Source organism: Chelon labrosus (assembly GCF_963514085.1).
Source record: "Chelon labrosus genome assembly, chromosome: 15".
NCBI classification, from domain to species: Eukaryota; Metazoa; Chordata; class Actinopteri; order Mugiliformes; family Mugilidae; genus Chelon; species Chelon labrosus.
In genome coordinates, this window is record NC_140348.1 from 14,628,060 (window position 1) to 14,648,621 (window position 20,562).

General features: G+C 41.2%; 1 protein-coding gene across 1 annotated transcript; it reads right to left on the reverse strand.

Annotated features, from left to right (window-relative positions):
* Positions 1–232: 232 nt before the first annotated feature.
* Positions 233–20,290, reverse strand: myofl (myoferlin like). The gene is made up of 54 exons (XM_084562050.1): positions 19,956–20,290; positions 19,438–19,493; positions 19,071–19,162; positions 16,764–16,872; positions 16,508–16,604; positions 16,130–16,299; positions 15,666–15,794; positions 15,208–15,270; positions 15,065–15,115; positions 14,920–14,950; positions 14,698–14,813; positions 14,360–14,486; positions 14,179–14,282; positions 14,018–14,086; positions 13,854–13,897; positions 13,684–13,766; positions 13,519–13,554; positions 13,214–13,338; positions 13,014–13,127; positions 12,607–12,784; positions 12,057–12,181; positions 11,866–11,975; positions 10,261–10,453; positions 10,028–10,183; positions 9,750–9,881; positions 9,489–9,652; positions 8,627–8,741; positions 7,824–7,926; positions 7,591–7,730; positions 7,344–7,508; positions 6,995–7,082; positions 6,752–6,829; positions 6,458–6,639; positions 6,158–6,316; positions 5,972–6,073; positions 5,642–5,803; positions 5,375–5,540; positions 5,204–5,274; positions 5,102–5,116; positions 4,913–5,011; positions 4,472–4,600; positions 3,710–3,865; positions 3,489–3,580; positions 3,226–3,396; positions 2,869–3,017; positions 2,586–2,725; positions 2,372–2,460; positions 2,198–2,293; positions 1,961–2,102; positions 1,737–1,836; positions 1,440–1,633; positions 1,245–1,354; positions 1,005–1,152; positions 233–816 (listed from the first exon to the last, which is right to left on the reverse strand). The coding sequence occupies exons 1-54, from the start codon at positions 20,041–20,043 to the stop codon at positions 778–780; spliced, it is 6,162 nt and encodes a 2,053-aa protein (XP_084418176.1). The 5' UTR covers positions 20,044–20,290; the 3' UTR covers positions 233–777.
* Between the last annotated feature and the right edge of the window lie 272 nt (positions 20,291–20,562).

The following is a 20,562-nucleotide window of genomic DNA, read 5'->3' on the forward strand; positions in this document are numbered from 1 at the left end:
GGCAGTAGATGCCTGACCAATCCAAAAGTCTTTCTTGGAAAAGGGGCGGGATCGCGGGATCGCAGCCTAGCAACGGGGTCAAAAAGCAATTTACTGTCGTGCAGCCGTCTAACAGCTGGACGGTAACTAACGAAATTAAGCTTTATTTAAACAAGTGTAACTGAATTTAAATAACGAGGGAAAAATTATTTTGCACGGCAGCTGTGATTTTTTTCTTTTTATTTTGTCTCGTCATGCAATTCATTTTGCACTGTAATGAACAAATTACATGGTAAATGTTTGAATTTTTGTATAAAGTGACATATTTTCAAAAAATTATATATAGTTAACCACAATACATTTTTTCACATGTTCATGCTGCTAAAATGTACAGAAGAATGACTTTTTAATCTTGATATTGTAGGACGACAAATGTACACCCTTCATTACATAGCATTTCGAATATAATACTGAATGAACGCAAAATCTGAATAATTTGTAATTATTAAATTTATTAAAATCATATCCTTGACATTCTTTATGTTATTTTGTTTGTTTATTTTGTTTATTTAAGAGAGATTATTTGGATCTGGTATACAAGAGGTACAGGTAATATACTGACCGTGCAAAAATACAAAAGAAATAAAATAAAAATAGACGGCTATGAATTTGTGATGGGTGCATCAGTCTGCTATAAGTAATCAGTAGAGAAAGTTATTCATATTTCTGAGAGACAGTAACAGTGTCAAGACTGTAGATTCTGGTTTAGGAAGACAGACAGCTTCTCCACGATGCTTCTTAGGAGAAAGGCTTCACAATCTTCATTGAGATGTAATTCTGTGGATAGAACAATAGATCTGAGTTACTGGATTAAAACCACCACATAAACAAATCATTTACAGTAAGGCAACATGTGAACATTCACAGTGCCTTTGACAAAATGTCACCAAGATTTAGAACATTAACTTATTATAGTTTCAGAAATAAAAAAGTAAAGACATCATAAGCAAAGTGAGTGATCTTACAGGTAGGGAGTAAAACAGGATCCCGAGGAACAAGATAACCAGCAGAAGAAGAATTGCAGCAATGAAAATCCACTTGAATCTGCGCCACACTATGAACTTCATGGTTTTGCAAGGATTTGTAAACCAGAAGAATGACGTGTCAGGGCGGCTGTTGAACAAACACAGATAGCAATGTTTACATCATGAAAAATGATGTGGGAAAAAAATGCAGTGTTTGACTTTAGAGAGCCACATTCATACTTGGGTGGCTCCAGTTTTGGGTTCATGTTGGGCTCGTCTCTGCCTTTCCCAGCAGGCCTCTCCTCCATCTCTTTCTCCTCCACTATTTCTAGTGTCATCTCAACTTTCCCCTGTGAGATTTTGAATCACAGTCTTTAACAGCATCCAAGAAAAAACATAACTTTACAAAAGACTGTGCGGAGGACATGAACATACACCAAGCACAGGTTTCCCGTCCTGCTCAATTGCGCACGGCCACCAGCCTCGCACAGACTTTTGGGAGAAGAGTGAGTTAGGTGCGGGTTTTTTGGAGGAGATGGATCCCGCAATCCCTGGCAGCATCTTCAGGCTGCACTTTTCTGGGGTCTTAGCAGGGGGGATCAGATTGAGCAGGTCCAGCTCAACTGAACCTGTGACAGAAATATGGACAGAAAAGCATGTGTCAGTGCACATTTTCAAACTTAATTAGTCCGGTCATGAAGGAAACTGAAAGAAATAACAATCCTATTTTACCTAAGTAGTCGTCCAGGGAGAATTTATCATTGTCCCATATCTGGATGGCCAATTTTGGAGGAGTCCTGTATTCAGTTTTGTCCAGATTCCAAAAGTGTTCCTGTAAAAAGACCAAAAATCTTTACCATTAGCCATTACCTACCATTACAACACCACAACGAAACTGACGATATTATTGGTGTCAGTCGCTTTAAGCTTTGTTCTTGATCCATGATTTCACTCACTTTCCTCGAGACGACACACATCTGTTCTGCTGGCAGGTAATCAAACCCAAAGATGAACCTCCAGTTGAAATTTCCATCTCCATCCAGGGACCTGTAGTGGACGTCAGTCTTCTGCTTGTCATCCTCCATTCCTGGCATCCAGCTAAAACATTGTAATGTTTCAAACAGATTAGGTATATGTGAGCGCAACAAGTAAAGAATATCAGAGTGCGATAAGAGACAGGACATGTAATGTACCCTTTCACATAGATGTCACTCATGTTTTCTCCAGTGATGCTCGTTTCATCCAAAGTGACATCAGTCGTGTTCCAGATGATGGCCCGCAAGAAGTACCTATTTCAAATATACCATTATATTTCCCCTTTCAGTGTTTCATGTTTGAACATTATCATTTTGTGAGGAGTTTCTTACTTCTTGGCTTTGCGTGGAGTGATATCACATGGAGGCCCAGGCATGCCATGGCTCTTGGGGAAAATGTCTACCCACATCTGGATTCGTCCCTGTATTTGCAGAAAATGAAAAACAGCATTACACAACAGCATGAAAATTTCAATTTCCATTAGTATTATGTCCATACACGTAAGTTGTAAAGGTATTAAAAAATTATTATTGCAGTAGTTTAAACCTGGGACAGATTTGGTTGGTGGGAGCTGCACAGGGTTCTGGTCTCCACATGCTCTGGTACCAGTCCCTGGTCTCTGAGAACATGCAGACACAGCCTCTCTCTGGCCTCCCCCAAGTGCTGGTGGATCACAGTGTTTGCCTCTGCAATGGATGCGTCATATCACAAAAGTCAAGGGTGGAAGGAATAGCCAAACTGACAGAAAATCCAGCAGCCGTAAGACACAGTCAGGGAGATAGTAGATCAGTTTAATAATGCTACTAAAAATAATATAGTATGGATGTACCAAAATCTTGTAGGTTGTATTGTTTTCCTGAGAAAAAGAGTGAGCTGCCATCTCCCTCAATGCGTGGAAGAGGGACGCCCTTCACTTTGGCCAAATTCTGGAGGATCTGAGATGGCTTCAGCTGATCTCTCCACTGATTGATCCCTGACCTGCAAGAAAATTGAACCGATGACGCCTCGTTCATCTTAACTGACAATAATCATAGGAGACAAGAAAAGTAGAGGCACACAGGCTTGATTCTTAAGAAATTAAGACACCAAAGGAAGTTACGAGACTATTTTTCAGCAAGTGTTACAGGTAGCTGATCTGCAGATTTGTTTTTCTAGTCACACAAATAAATACAAAGTAAATACTTACACACAGTAAGTCTGTGGCAGGCCACAGGAGGACCTAAAGCGGGACAGGAGTCTGTTCTCCAGATCGATGACGGTCTCACCCACTTTTTCATCTCTGCTCAGTAAGTCGTAGTCATACACTGCAATCTTCAGATCCTTGTCGTGAGGCATGAAGCACGACAGCTCAAACATCCTTGAAATTAATAGAAGACGTAAAGTATTTGTTGGTGCTTTGTGTTTGTTGGGGTTTAAATAACTTAAACCAATGAAAAATCACCATCTCACCTTCCAAACTCTGGATTGAGGGTGTTTGGTTTGTAGTTATCTCTGTCATCCAGTGTTTTCCTCCCTACCATAATCTTAATGTAAGGGTCACACTGAAAAGAGACAAAAAATCACGCTGACAGGGTCTGAATTTCAAAATCATGTGCATTTTCTTCCTCACTAGACACTGTGAAAATTTGTGAGGTTTAGTTTGATCGGCCGTATTGTTATATAAAACGCACCATGCCGTTGGTATCCTTAGGCTGCAGGTCAATGCAGCGCACCACATATATTCTGATCAGGCACTCTTGTGGTTCACTCTCGGGAAGCTCTCTGAACTGGCGAGGTGGAGCTGGCATCCCTGGGTCATCAGGTAGTGGGTAAATCTTGAATGAACCCTGTACACAAACAAAGAGAAAAGCATCATTAGTTATATGACACATCTTACCAAAAACAATTATATTCACACCAAGGTCAACGTAAACTATAAAACTGGAAATAGTACACAGAATCTCTACAATTGCCTACAGTCTGTTGTACACAACTAAAGAGCATTAATCCAAAAAACCCAAAACAAAACAAAAAACTAATATTACACATCTTTAGGCAGATGCTGCAGTGGAATGATTGATTTCTTAAACCTGAGAATATGTTGGTCAGACATTCAAACTGAGCTTATTTAAACTATTTATTTCCTCATTAAATATAATACGCATAATTCATTCATTCATCTTCTGTAACCGCTTGTTCCTGTGAAGGGTCGCGGAACCTTCTTGCTATGAGGCATCAGTGCTAACCACCAGGCCACCCTGCCGCCCCATAACAATATCTCAAGATCTAAATTCTGTTCCATTTTGTAGCCTTTTTAAAATTGATATTCATTAATTATCCACCAGAGGGCAGACAAATGCTACAAAAAGTAGCTGTTAACAACGGCAACTTTTGCTTTTTCCATAGCACAAGTGTAATCGAATTCTGTACGGCAGTCAGCCACACCTCTTTACCTTGAACTCTCCCACCACGGATGGGTCATCTTCGTCCTCTTCAGTCTTCCCTCGCTGAAGTTTGAAAGTGCTGCAGAAATCAGTCAGTCCCTGGAACTGTTCAACCTCTTCTAATTCAGACTTATACACCTAAACACACAAAACACACGGCACAACAAGTGTAGAGGAGACAATTTTATTATGTGCTTTGCGCATGTGCATGACTTCTCAGAGCATTTGTCTCAGTGTCTAAAACAATGTCCTTTATTTTAGAACTAACTGTCAAATCTTCCTAAAAGTCTGTGACTGCTCATGGAACACACCTTTTTTTTTGTTTTGGCAACAGTTGGCAAAAGTACTATGTGGTCGCAACCCTGTCTGGCACAGTTATCTTGTGCTTTGTGCACGTGTAATGTGAACACAATCTCCAGCATTACATCAGTTATTAAAACATGTAGTTACCTGTAGCGTGTCGTATCCCTTTGATCGGTAAGGCCCACACTTTCCGTGCTCTCCGACGGAGGCGTAGAACTTACTCCACCAGTCTACTGCCTCCTCTTCCTACACAATGAAAAATAAAACAAACTTAGTATTTTTGGAGATGTTACCAGCTAGAGAATCAGGAGAATCTGTGAGAGCAGGACATCTCACCTTCTCTGCTTGAGCCTGTAACGTGGGAAGCAAAGAACGAATACTTGTGAATAAAAAGTACAGGTAAAAAATCTTGTACATTTATGACTAGTTTTTATTTACCTCAACTTTCATGATGGGTCTCTCCTCGATGTCTATGACAGAATCTCCTTGGGTGGCCGTTATCATTGCCACTGCAAAGTTAATGGAGAAGGATATAAGAAATCATCATATAGCGTATGTAGAGGGTATACACCTGTATATTTGTTGGAGTCTTTTCATATGAATGGATACCTGTAGCAGACATGCAGACTTCATTGTTAAGACGATATGGGTCACAGCGGAACTCCTCCAAACAGTCAATCGTGCACTGTCCCACTACGGGTTTCCTACCGAAGGGTCTGTGGTCGATTATCTTCAGCACAATGGGTGGAGTGTACATCTCCTCTTTGGGAAGAAGCTACATGAGCAGCAAGAGATCGAGAAATGTATGGATGTATTTAAAACATCAAACAATCAACAAAGGTATTATTTCTATATTTTCTCTTTGAGGGTCAGTACCACTTTGAGTAGCAGGACAGATCCGGGGAAGTTGGGATTCTTTTTGAAGTTTTTGATCACAGCGGTCTGAACGATCTCACCACCACATTCCACTACCAAACTGGGGGAGGACACCGTAGCCAGCTGGTAGGTCTTCATGTTCCTCAAGCCCCAAGTCAAGACCTGGATATCAAATAAACAACCAAGGAGATTAAGAGACTATAGAGGGTAGGTGAAAGGATGAGAAATGTCAGCAGAAATCTCGGGATGGGCCGCACATGTCTGATCATGTAACGTGTCTGAGATCATTTATACAGCCTGGGAGAGGAGCTGAATGGCTTGATTGTGTACCTCAATGGCAGTGAGCTGCACTACCGGCCTAATTCCTTGAGGAACCATGTACAGATTCTCCCCCCGTCGAGAAGGCAACAGAGGCAGATCTCCATCATTAACCTGCGGGGCAATCACAGATCTCCTTTATCAAACTTCATTATGTCATCTCACAGTATGCTTACTTCATTTTAGTGTCAACTGTACCTTGTCCTTCAGTAGGAGCTCAGCAGCTAACAGCACCTCTCCAGCACTACGACCCTTTTTGGTAACTGGGAACCACACCAGCTTAGGAGTGACAGCCACACTGGGATTCAGTTTTACCACAGGTGGGCATGTGCAGCGACCCATGGGCTCATCTTTACCCTGGTGAATGAAGCAGAACAGTACACAAAGAAGAAAGGTAATATAGTATCCACAATGACTTCCATATGTTTTTTCTGATACAGCTGTGCGTATTTGTCCATGATTTGATTAGAGGTTTGGCAGATTAAATGCATTACACACCACTTGATCACTGTCATACAGCTCCAAGACTACATCAGGAGGGTTGTGGGCAATCGTATGAGGGTCTCCATAGATTTCGATGTCCTCAAAGATGAGAGTCTGATCCCACGTGGGATTCAGTGTGGTCCTTATGACTTCTGTGGTCTTGCTCAGGTGCAGAAATGACACATGGGCGTAGGGATCTGAACAACACAAGGGTTTTATTAATGGCCTATTTCTGACAAAACTGTAAATCAGGAGAGGCCTTCCTTCATTTCTTATTTCTTATTTCTCATAATGAGCTGTTGTTTTCACCTGAGAAGCTGTCTTTGTCCATGGCACAGAGATTTCTCGCCTGATAAACGTACACTCTCAGATGGTAAATGCAAGACCCTGGAGGGAGATCATTTTTATGAAAATGTGAAACTATACCTCTAATAAGGCAGCATAACTTCACAGGACCTTAACAGAGTTAACTGGTATCAGAGTTATCTTAGAAGTAGTCAGGAAGTTTTGTTTAAAGACCAGGAATTCCTTTTATCTGGCCCAGCTACTTACGGCTGAAGTGGCAGGAAACGGTGGGTGTGTTGGCGCCGAATAGTTTGGCAGCATCCTTTTTATTGGCCTTCTCATCAACATCGACCCCCTGTTGGCAAAACACAAACCAGGGTGCTGAAAATATTTGTTTTGAGGAACACTCAAGAAAATTTGAAGCAAAGGATGCAGTACTGAAATGAACTTCCTGAGTTCCCTGCCAACATCTGAAAGGATCTGGCACATGCAGGAGAATAATGAAAGGATATGACTCAGATGGCATAAAGTAACACACGTTGCCATGGCAACTGCCTTGCTTGGGAACAAGACGCATATTTAGCAACATTACTCTGCATAGTTAAGCGAGACTCACTAATGCCCCTTCCAGTCTGAAAATGGCAGAGGCCCCGATGCGGTCTGATGGGACCATCTTTCTCCTCCAGCGGCGGCGGCGGAACGTGTCAGAAGAGCGCTCCTTTCTGTGGAACTTCCAGCCAATCAGAGAAGAGTATTCCCAGCCTTCTCCTGGTTCCCGTCTCTGTAAAAGAAACAAGTACAAAAAATAAAATTAGGGACTGTACTCATAGCATGCACCTCATGTTGTCTTTTTCTCATCTCACCTCAGCGACAGCCATTTTGTCAGATGTTTTCTTTCTCGGCCTCACGAGCCTCTTCCTGCGGTGGACGTGGTACATCTTCTCTGCTGCGACCCAGGATTTGGGTTTATCATCAGGGGGAATGGTGACGCCATATTCCCAGCCTAGAGTTAAAAGACACACATACACATAAACATGAAATATGAAAACACAATAAAGAGAATATTCTCATATTTCACTTGTAATGTTCATGTTACCTCCTTCATCTACAGCCCTGTTGGTGTCAAAGCTCCAGTTATCCTCCCAGGTCCATCCAGGCGGACATTCAAACTCTCCTGGGCTCTGAGCCTTTTCTCCATTCTACACAACACACACTTTGCCATTCATTTATGCAGCATTTGTACTATCAAGGGCTTTTCTTTTTAGTTCTGTGGTAATAAACAAAAAAATTATATACTTTCATTACTGATTTTTCCACGTGGGGTTCAATAGAGCCCAACAGTCGCAATCCTTTTGGCTCTATTTTTGTTCTCCACCACCAAAGAGATACATCTGGATACTCATCTGTTATATTTTACCTCCTAGTCATTAACATTGTCTGTCTTTTGTTTGAATCTAAACAAGGTGCCATTTTTCTTCAAATCCAAAACATCTGTCTGCTGCATTTAGATGGAGGGAGAATCAATGAGCTGAAAGTTATTATAAGGCAGTTAGAAAACATTGAGGATAGCAGCTATAAGTTTTTTTTTGTGGGTAACATTCAGGCTGAGTACTCAGTGTGATGGCATAACAATTAGTTGTATCCCAAATGAAAACTACCAGAATTTATCAAACCAAAAGAGACGACAGCATACGCTCATTTACATAGATGCGGGCACAGAACATCCCACCTGTCTTAAGTACACAATAGCGCAGAAGCAATTGATAACATTGAAAACAAGCAGCCAGAACAAACAGGGTTTGCTCCGCTATCTTCACCCACATATTCCACATGGTGTCCTAAAAGTGAAATGTGTGAAAATCTGTGCCTATGATTTTGTGTTGCGGGCGAGAGCAGTACCACGTCTGTGAAGGGCTCTGAAGCAGGTTTCCACTCCCCGCCAGGAAAACGTGTTTCATTCTGAAAAACTTCATCCGTGAACTCTGTGTGGCCTGCATCAGCTTCTGTCAACAGACTGTAGAAAACACAGCACACTGGTTAATGAGAGGCTTGGTGAGTCAGACACAAGCTATGCAGGACTAATGGACGATAAACAGCTCAGGAAGGATAGACTATGGAGAGTTAAGATTATTTACATGAACCCTTGTGGGAGAATGTAAGCTCTTGAGAACTGGAAGGGGCGCAAGGAGAGGGGGGAGACCAAAACAGTGGCTGATGCCGAGAATGCTTTTCCTGTGACTGTGTTCAGGGTACAACTGGCTGCCTTTTATAATTTGAGTGGGAATCTGGAAGTCTAAATCAGCTAACAGTAGGAAGAGACAAAATGATTTAAACTGGGGACCTAAATAAACAAAGACAGCTGCAAGGACAATGAAAAAACAATGGAAACAAAATATATGAGGGTAAATAAAGAGATGTAGAGAAGTCCCAATAAGAGCGAGAGAGTCTATGACTGCCAAGAGTCGAAAGACTTTAACTCTCCAACACACATACATTTCAATAATACTGTGTAGTTCTGAGGCTTATGAACAATAGTTAAAGATTGAAACCGTAAAGAAATATCATCTGTTTATTGTACAGTATGTGCAAATTAACATGATTTTTTTAATGACATGCTGTAGTATTTAGTTTTATTTTAGAGAGAGAGCAGTATCCAGGACATCCATTATATTGTATGCATGTTCACCATCACAGCAGTAAGAGCACATTTGCACGCGAAACCATGTGCTCCTTTGTGATAAACTGAGTTTCTTACACCTACCATCGTTCAGGGTCCACAAACCAGTCTCCCTCCCATTCCCATCCGCGTGGGGGCAGAAAGCGCTCCTGTTTGAGTTTAACCTTTCCTGTCACGTCTGAGAACTTGTGGCGACCGACCAGGCCGGTGGTTCCCCACTTCCCAAACACCTGAGCCTGGTTCTCATACTGCGAAGAAAGAGCAGCAGTATTTTATACATAGCTGTGTAAAATCACAAATCATAAATATATACATTTCAGTAATATTTGGGGCAGACGTCCGTACCATTTCAGCATACACACTGAAGTTTCCCTCTGAGAAGGTGTTGAACTTCTTCTCGTGGGTTGAGAGGCCGAGCCACATGTTGACCCGCAGCTGAACGGGGATCTTCAAGCCTTTGTCTTTGTCCATGGGGTACTGACAAAAAAAAAATAAACATAATGGGGTTTTTAAGTACTTTTTGGTAAATTTTGTTTTACAAGAATTTTGTAAGGCCTGCTGACTAATTGCGAGCTTTTAAATAACCATTGTAGTCTGTCACTGCATCTTGACTGGTCTGGTACCTGCATGAAGATGGTCTGGGTCTTTCCACAGTGATTGCCACAGGCCTGTTCGCTGAAGTTAGAGTACAGTATCTGGTTGGCCGGGACTCGGGCGTAAGCCACCCGCTTCTCTCCTCTCAGCATCCATATGATCACATCAGGCATGCTGTTCTGAGGCTGAGGGGGACATTTCAGTTACAAAATCAGTTTTCACCATACATATTTTTGGTCGTTTTCAGCTTTTATTCCCTGACCTCTTCTGCCAGCTGCTTGATTCTGTCCAACCAGTCTTCAATGTCACCAACAGTAGCCTTGACATCTGTGGCCTCTTCTCTCATGTGACTGGCCATTTGTTTCATCCTGTCCACAGCAGTGTCACGTAGATTTCTTATTTGGAGATCCAGGGCTGTAAGGTTTGGCTGACCATCCAGTGCTGGAAGCTGGAGACTGTCAAAACAAAGGCCCGAGTAAATCAACAGATTTCCCCTGCAAATTGACTTAACTTGACCTAACACCAGAAAATAACAGTCAGTTCGAAATAAGATACATTATAGCATTACATGATGCAACCCACAGGTTTAGTGGTCTGGCCCAGAGCCATAGAGAGAGAGAGTTGCGACACTCCCATAGACTTCCGTTGTAAAAAATGGCGGCGCTTTTAACCGCCTACTTCCGGGATTTGAAAATCGGATTAGTTCCTAACACTGTCATTTGGGCGTTGGACCTCATTCACTTACATAGCTGCGCATCGAGTTGTTCCAGAGGTAAGTTGCTGCAATATCGACCTCTTTTGAATTGTCAACTGTCTATATTGTATCAGAGGCCCTTTGCGATGCTTATACTGGTCTTCATTTGTATATGCACAGCGTAATTATCTATATTTTATCTTGGTTGTTTCAACCAATTTTCTAGCATTGCCTGCTAGCTAATTAGCCAGCGCGACTTCCCCTGCTGTGAAGGTAGTTCGGTAATGAATCGCTACCACCTTTATAGCAACTTTTATTTAATTGAATTTTGGGATATACTAACTTTTCATTATGTGACGTGTTGGCTGTACATAATTTGTTGTACTGCTCCGTGTTCATTTGAGCGAGGGTTATAATTAGAAATGGTGGGAATTTCAATTAGGACTGGCGAGTTTGACTGGTGAAGGCTGCGCGTCGAGTTAAAAGCGTAAATTCATTTTTATTCTGTTGTAGTTTTGATAATATGTGCATGGCTTAATCTTAAAATATACATTCTTAGTCTTAACATGATCATGTTTCATGTTGTGGTCCTGGGGGTGGCCACTCATCAGAAGAAGTGAGCTAGCTTCTAGGCGAATTCTGAACGGACCGCCATGGCAGACCTCTTTGCGTTATCACGAAGGTAGGCTAATAGCTGAATTGGAATTTATAAGCAAAATCACGGGAATCAATAGCCTAATGCAGCCCAGTTGTGCTCAAATGAATATCATGAGACGTCTACCATCAGATGAATGATATGGAAAAGTTAAGTTAGAGCCTCTAAAGCCAGTGCTACTACCCATGCGAACATGAACACTAAGCTTTTCCCTCCAAAAATGTAGCCTAAAACTTATCTAAGTAATATAAGTTTTTCGTTGTCACCCTGCCTCTCCAAATGCAAAACTGACATTAACAAAAATGCAATAATGTAATAACAGCTGAAAAAGTACTTGGGTGTGTGTTTTATTTTATATTTACCGTTCAATAATGCAATCGCTGCTGTCTGTCCCATAGAAGAACATGACAGCCAGCGTATGTTTAGGAACTAATTGGGTTTACATGAACCACGTGACAGCCATAGCGGCGACATCAAAGACTCTCTCTCTCTATGGCTCTGGTCTGGCTCTGTCTTACCCGTCAAGGTCCTCAATCATGTGGTTGATGAGTTTGACCCAGATCTCTACGAGACGCGTCTCAGACACCTTGGCTGTGATGGCTGTTTTTAATGACATCAGAAGGGATTCCTAAAATACATCACAGAAATGGGTGAGAGGAGAACATTTGGGACAACGTTGTGCTAAAGTGTTACCATGAGCTATTCTCACCAGTCTCTCAGCAATGAAGAGGAGGACATTGACAGACTCCAGGCGGTGGCTGATGTCTTCCCAGTAAGAAGTGAGAATCACTACAGGCTTAGTGTCAGCCCACGGCAGGTAATAGTAGTGATTACCTGCAGAGTAAACAGTGCATGTGTATATTTACCATTATTTTAAACACATGTTGTGGCGAAGACGACATGCTAAATTTGCTTTACTCATTCTGTTTGTCTAAATGACTCCTTACTCCTAATGCACACTTACACAGAGTGGTTAACAGTTGGAGCAAAATAAAAAATGTCCAGACAGTTATATAATATTTAATAACATATAGTATGAATGGTTAAATTATTATATCAAATACTGGGATAAAAAATATCCCATACTTAAATTTGTTAACCAGAAATTACAGTATTTTTTTTCTGTGCCATAAAAATATTAGAACCCAAACGTGAGTTATGGTTCAAAACAAGTAATACATAAGAAAAATCTAATATGGAATAAAGCCCAGATTCATTTTTTTGGATTGTTACAGACTTTTCTTTCATGAGTGCCGTACCATCAAACACAGCAAAGCTGTACTGGGTGGTGGAAGCCAGGGGCTTGCAGGAGGAATCCAGCTTGTTGCCATAATTACCAATGCTGACCTCGAACTGGATTGGCTCACCCGGCTCCTGGAGCATACATGCACTGTGGAAAACGGCGCACAGGGAGTACTTCCTCCTCCGCTGGTATTTCTGCACAAAATTTTAAAAAAGGATATTGCAGGTGTATTGTTTTTATTTTCAACTTTTTTTTTCTCACGCTCATGCAAATGTACCCTGTCTCTTTTGATGACCTGATACTTCCTTTGCTAGAAACCGAACTACATATTTTATTCTGTTGTGGAATTCAGACCAACATTATAAACACACTGTCAAGGCACAACATTTGAAAAATTAGACTATTACAGCAGGGTTACAGTACCTGTGCTACCAGGACATCATCACTTGAAAGCTCATCCACGTTCCTATCCACCTTTCCATCCAACTGGGTGGATAGTTCAACAAGGACCCTCCCCCTGTATGCGACCCCTTCTCCCTGGAACATATCAAAATGCAAAATCCTCATGTAAACATATTCATGAAGGTGAAATATCACATTTTTATACCAAGTAGTAGGCTTACCTTCCCAAAGTTGAGCTCGTCATATGGGTCAGGCAGTCCAGTGAATTCTCTCGGGCTACCATACAGGTTGACATAACAAGGTCCAAAGGCTGGGAGAAAACCAACCTCTGATGCTGCTGGGCTCACTGCAACACACACAGGCACTGAATTTAAAAAAATATTTTATATAAACTAAGCTTTGTGCTTTTATGAATGGTATGATCCATGGCTGTGGAGATAAAATATGCTTTTAAGCTATTAAGCGACTCTTCTTTTTAAATGTAAAAGACATGTAAGAAACATGCAGATGACCATTTTGTACATACATTCAGAGGTCGTGGTGCTATTTTCAGGCCGTGTGTCTGTTGAGGTTGAAAAAAAAAACACCTACTGTATCAGAAATGTAACATTGGAATACAACGAGATTCAAAGATTCAAACCACTGAGTGACGAGAATCATTAAAAAAAAAGATGTAGTACATGTTGAGTACCTTCAATCTCTCCACCGGAGGAAGACATCTTGCTCAGATTCAGAAATGTTGTTCCAATGGCGTCATTCCTCGACAAACGATCCCTGCGAAGAGGAAACCGGAATTTCAAATATTGGTCGTGATATTGTCACCTGTTGTGCAGAGGTCTGTGGGTGAACATCAACTCTTACCAGTCATACATGGTCAACTTGATGCGTTCACACATGGATGGGAACTATAGGGGTGGAAATAGTTTGTGCGGGGGTTAAAGTGTTTTTGAAATCTGAATCAAGCTCATTGGATACTTCTATATATATTATACACATATATTTATATTTATATGCACATTTCTTACTTTGACTTGGAGATTGATGACTTGATTCCACTCTGGATTGGCATTTTTCTCAATTATTCTGGTGCACAGCTAAACAACAAATTGACAGTTGAATATTAACTACATTAACACAGCAAGACAATTAAAAAATATTGTTTCCCTTTAAATCTAACATGAAGTACCTTCTTCCCAGCAAAGCTGACTTCCAAATAGGGATCAACCAGATTTTTCCTGTCCCCTTCCCCTCCAAAGACCTGCTTCACCGTCTGAACAAAGGCATCATCCACTGCAACACAGAGTTGTTACTAAAACGAAGTTTCTTGAAGGGATTTGACTGGACTGGACTGTAAGGGGTGCACTTACTCTGCGGCAGGTCCTCGGCACGGTAGACTTTAAGGGTCAGCGTGGCCCATCGCGTTGTGATACCAGCTGGCACCAGTAGATTACTCTCTATGTCGTCTTGCTCCTCGCTTAACTCTCTTCTCTCACTCTGGTGGAGAGGAGAGAATCAGAATCAGAATGCTTTTATTGTCATTGCATGTCCACATACAATAGAATTACAACAGCTCTCCTTAGAACAGTAACACAGTAACAGTAACCCATATATAAAAAGAGAAGAGAAAAGGAGAGATTATGATGGTCCTTTTGCAACACCCTTCTCAAAGAGAGTTATTTGATGGTAAGTAAGAAGGTAATTGTACCGGTGGGTCATCTCCAGTGCCCACAATAATTATGCTGACTTTCAGGTAACCTCTGGCCCCCATGTTGGAGTCATCAGGATCACTCAGGAGCAGCCACTTCCTCATGATGGCACGACCTGGATATAGTACAAAAACACGTTCAACATACATACAGTCCAAACAGAGCGCAAGAGGGTGGCTTGCAGTGTCCACAACATGTGCGTTTTTCATGGAAATACTGACCAGGTTCATCGTAGATGTAGCCAACGTCCAGCTTATCGTGCAAGGAAAAAGTTGAAACACGTCAAAAAATGTGGAACAAAAGCCGCAAATTCTTTGACTTAAAATAAACTGAGCAAAGACTTGAAAGCATTTGAACATGGATTACCTTGAACTCTCCGATTAGACTGTCAGCTCTGAGAGAAAAGGAGTCATAAACCTGTTAAGAAACAGAAAGCATACAAAGATAATTATTATATTTTAACAAGACCCACTCTTTTTATTTCTAAAATTTCTGGGTTAAATACGCACCCGAAGATTAATGTTCTCATCAAACAGCTCTGAGGGGAGCATGTTGACGTTGTAGAAAAACATCTGAGGGACAAAAGAGAAAGTCTTAAATGAATCTCCATGTCTGTGAGCACTATAAAGAATGTGGAATATATATATATATAGAATATCCTTTTCTTTTTTTTGCTGACAACTTACTGTAAATTTTGGAAAATGCTGAGACTAAGGAAAATGCATGTGAGAGGAACTGGGTAGAAAGAAAGCAGAAAGGATTGTCTTCAACCTCCAAAGAAGGCAACTCAAGTTGTCACATCATCACTGCTGACAGAAAAAGAAACACCTCAAGAAGATAGTAAGCTTAAGGGAATTATTTGTCAAAGGAAGAAGGACAGAAAATGTTAATAAAGCAAGCAAGGAAAAAGCCAAAAATGAGTAATCACGGGTGATGTTTTTTTTTTATTTGGCAATCAACTCATTACCTCATCAAAGAAGGGGTTGTTTCCTCTTCTAATTCTAGTTCTGTGGGTCTGTTCGCATACATTCACTTTAACCACCGGCTTTATGTTGTTGCCAGGCATCTGCCGACCCTCGATAACCCGGACACGAATCTGGACATTGCAAACAACAACGAGGCAGCTGAGCAAACAGTCGTAATCTGTTATGGGTGGCACTGATTTGTTTGGTTTACAAATGCCACCTCAAATACATTTGTGGAAACTGGGGGGAAAAAATCATGAGTTAAGTTGTTGGTCCTCATGCAAGTCCAAAAGGATGAGGAGGAGGACAATGTTATGATTAACTATCTATTCCCTGGCACAGCCTTGAGTTTCTGAAGCCTGCTGTCATTCTTGCAATTAACAATATGAACCCTCTCCTAAAGTGATATTGGCTATTATCCAGGCATACTGCAGAGTAAGAAGAATAAAAAAAAATCAGACAATACCTGGAAGTCCTGAGGCTTATTGGCCAGGGCTCTGTGCCTCTTACGACTGACACGGACAGGCTTATGGCCGGGTTTCCCAGGCTGGTTTGGTGAAACAGGAACTCCTGGACCTCCACCCTGGCCTCCTCCGTCCATGTCTGCCTCTCCTTCATCCCCCTCCTCACTGCCCGCTTTGGAGCAAACCACAAACATCATTTAAAATCAATACTCCAAACATGTTTTGTTGTCCCAGTTTCATTTGCATCCACAGTGAAAAGACAGAAAACGTAATGGCATTATTTAAGGACGGATATGAATTTGTTTGTTTGCTTGTCCTCCATTTCTGTCATATTGGAAAAGGCATTGTATATCATTATTTTTCGTGAGTTAACTTCTTACCACCGTCTACATGCGACATGTCTCCGTCGGATGGGTCGCTTGGGTTTGGAGTGGCACTCGGAGGTGGCTCGTACCCAATGAGCAAATTAATGGTCGCCTGAAAAAGAACATGTTTTCAATTTGAGTAGCATTACCAGATGCACATGACTAATGGTAAATATTATACGTCAAAGATGCATTAGCTGATATTCAGTTTTATCAAAGCATTTTTAAACATTTAACGGGGCATGGAATCTATTAAGGATGATGTATTCACCCCGACAGACTGTTGCTTCTCGTTGACCAAGGGCACGTTCTTGGATGGGAGGGACTTCACGTGACCGCTGGCCAAGTCTCTCAATGGGATCTTCGCAGAGCCAATAAATCTGAAAAGCAATAACATAAATATCCGTTTGGTGAAAATGAATTTAGTCACACATCAATGAATGGCTCTTTACCGCTGACAAAAAAAACAAACAATCACCCTTGTTTGAAGAGACAGAGAGAACGGCCTCACAGTCCGTGATGAACTGTTACCACATAATGGGATTGATAGTACGCTGATCACTGGGTGCTCCGCTTCAATGAAAGTTTCCACTTCTCCATTTCACTTCTCCACATACACTAATATTATGGGAAACCAGGCAACAACATCTACATTGTTACTTTGTCTAATGGGCAGAAAGTCATGTGTTTAATGTGATTAATAGCCACCAAGGCTTGCAACACCCTGGACATTTTCTAATACCATACCAAATCCAAACTTCCTGATTGGCTGCGGCTACAAATGGATGGTGTAAGTCCAGATACCCTCCTGAATGCAGGTTTCCTACTATAAAATCCACTTCGGCAGACTAATTTTGGCAAAAGAGCCATTTGGGAGCTTTTCTTGGATTTTCCAAGACGACAGATTATACACTTAGCTCCATGACGTGGACCGGCTGGTAACAACAAAGAAAAAAAAGTGTATGATGGAAACTAGAAAGATGGAACCCATTAACATGTACCACAGGCATGCGTGGTATTCTTTGTACCCACTTACAGGGTGGACCAACACAGAGGCAAAGAAAGAGGCTGGAGAACAGGCAGTCTTAAGTAAACAAAATGAGAACGGGCACATTCAGGATTATGTTCAGACTCTTTTCTTCTCTCATTTTCAGCGTCGATGATTACTTGACTGCACAGAGTTTTAAAACTGTGGGTTGTCCTTGGAAAACAGTGTCATATGAGGACGCCACCTGGTACGGTTGTACTGGTTTAGAAACTGTCCAGATTATATGTTTATGCACAACTCTCCTCAGGGGAAACAAACTGCCATATTTGTACTTTGTACTAAATTATTTGACTTTAAAGCCACGTGGGGGAAAAAAAGTGGTAATTAACTAACGCATTTTGCGCACTTTAAAACAAAGATAATGAAATACAAAACAAAACTTTGCCAAAGGAACTGAGCAGTCAACACTGCCAGCTAAGGGTATCTCGAATGCTCCACAAACCACTGTTTGGCTCCCTTTGAGTCAGATTCCTTTACTTGGATTTCCTGGATCATCGATGTGGGTGATAGTTGGCAACAAACATGTCCACAGTCAGCTTCATACTCTGTGTAAATATAATTTCTGTCTGAGCTTCTACTAGTCACTACAGATGCGCCAATGACGAGCCAGCGCAAGCTCTCTTATTCACCCCTCTCACGCGTTACCGGCAGTGCTCATGGAAAAACATTGAGTGCAGTCGTGGCTGAGGCAGACACCCCTCCACCCTCACTCCCTCCTCTTTATAGCTGCCTCAGAATGATTTATATTGTCCACAGTCACTGGAGTGACTCAGTGGAAATGTTATTGCAAGGTTCACCTTTTTGTCTGCAGTTCAGAAAGACAAAAGGACTCGCAATGTTTTGTAAGTGTGTGCCAAAAAAGAATCGAAAACGAAATTAATCAGAGTAATAGATAACATACAGTATATGCCTGTTAAAGTTTTCCGACAGGGAAATGGACTGGAAGAGGATTTTTTCCCTTTTAAGGCAACATTCCTGATAAAACCTGCTGCACTATTGTAAGGCTTGCAAAACACTTTCTTTACTCACACAGCAAGTCTTAACATGGCCACAGAGAGTCCTGTAGATATATGGCCAGCAAAGTTACAACATCATATTATACTCCCTTATAAAATGTCATAATCACTACTTTCAAGCACACTCTGATCGAGCAGAATATGAGTTTTAATACTGGTCGTTGGTGTGCAACTGCTATGAAGCAGGCAAAATTTATAGTCACAGTTCTACCTGCTCAAAAGGGTTTCCCTTTCAGTTATTACCGGCACTTATGGAATAACATGTCGTTTTGGGGGAGGAGGATTGAGGGAAGTGGCTGACTCAGGGGGCCTCCTCCACAAAGGCAGAAGTATGTTTAAGTGACCAGTAATTTGTCACACAGTGACAGAGAGAGGGCATGTTTTTATTCGCTCCACATCTGTCTGCTTTAACTTGACATGGGCTCGGCAAAGGACAGGTTTTTTTTAGCAGTATACACGTGGCTAAATAACACAAGTACGATGTGATATGTGCAAATACTCTCCATTTACATACTTGTCTTTTCCGATTGTTTCATAGTCTTTTACAACCACGCTGATGAATGAAGATGCATCCAGAGAAGAGCCTTTCAGATCAAATTCAAGCACCTGTAATTACAAGGAAGGGGCAGTTTCAATCAGTCGAGCACAAAGTAGTGTTTTGTCCCAGAAACGCTAAAGAAAGGTAACTGTATTTGTAGCTTGGGTGAGCAGTGAAACTTCTTTCAGAACCCCTACAAGTCCAGTTGCATTTCTTTAGTGTTTTTGGATATACCATGACCTGGATGACTCAGAACCTTCACAGACATAAAGTGATTTTAACTCTTTTTGCCGTAAACATATCAACGTGATGCAACTCCATTTAACTTTATTTCATCACTTACTTCATTCCAAACCGGATTTAGTTCACTGTCAACTGCTTTGGTTTTCTTCTTTTCGCCTGTAAGCACAATGACAGTGAATTACATCCACTGAAAACAATCAAGCCTCTTTCATCCAAAACTAAATTACTGCATCAAAAATTTTACAATCTGTTGCATAGGGAGACCTAAGGCTACGTTTTTTTTTTGTTTGTTTTTTGTTTTTTTAAATAATGCTAATAAATTAAATAAAGTTAAAGCCAGTTTGCAGACAGTGGGTTATTATGACCTTATAAGGATGTTCTCTTTGTTTATGAATCACTGCCAAACATTCAGCTCTGGGGAACAGCTGCATAAAATGTCACTGAACTGTAAGACTGATTAGCAAAACTATAAAATGACAAAGGATATTACAACTTAATAGAAACTGAAACACCGTATGCATGAACAGTCTGGCCGACAAAAAAACATAACAGAGCATACAAAGTTTCCCGAAGGGGGTAAAGAAAACAGTAATGATCACAGTAATGACATATTCTCACCTCTAAAGACAACAGCAGCTATTGGATCCGGGTTTCCAAGTTTCTTTTTGGGGATCCCATTAGCGGACTCAACAATGACCCGCAGCATGTTGATAAAGTTCAAATTTAATCAGTGTAAAGTCTCATAATCCGCAGAGGGAGAGGTCGTCCTCACAGAGGGAACTGAAACGCACTGATGTGGAGGTGGGGACCAGGGCAGCCTGAGCCACAGGAAGCAGCAGCCACTCAGAAGACTGAGATGGTGTTGAGCAAGAAAACGGACAAAGATGAAACGAAAAGAATCACATTTCTATATGCTTCATGTTCATAATTTTGTCTGATTTACTTGTGCAGTTCATTGAAGTTGATTCTTTCACAGTGCGGGCAGAAGAGCGAGTGTGTGTACTCGGCTCTTTTATAGTGCTACAGCGACACCAAGTGGTGATGTAAGCAATGTACTCACCGATTTCAAACAATTTATTTTATTTATTAAAAATTATTAAAAATAACAATATTTGGTTGAATTTCCCTTTAAATAAGGCCACATACATTAATAAGACAAAAACAACAAATATAAATAATTAAAACGTTGCTCCAGAGTCAGTGGTCGTTGAACGTTTTCGCGCTA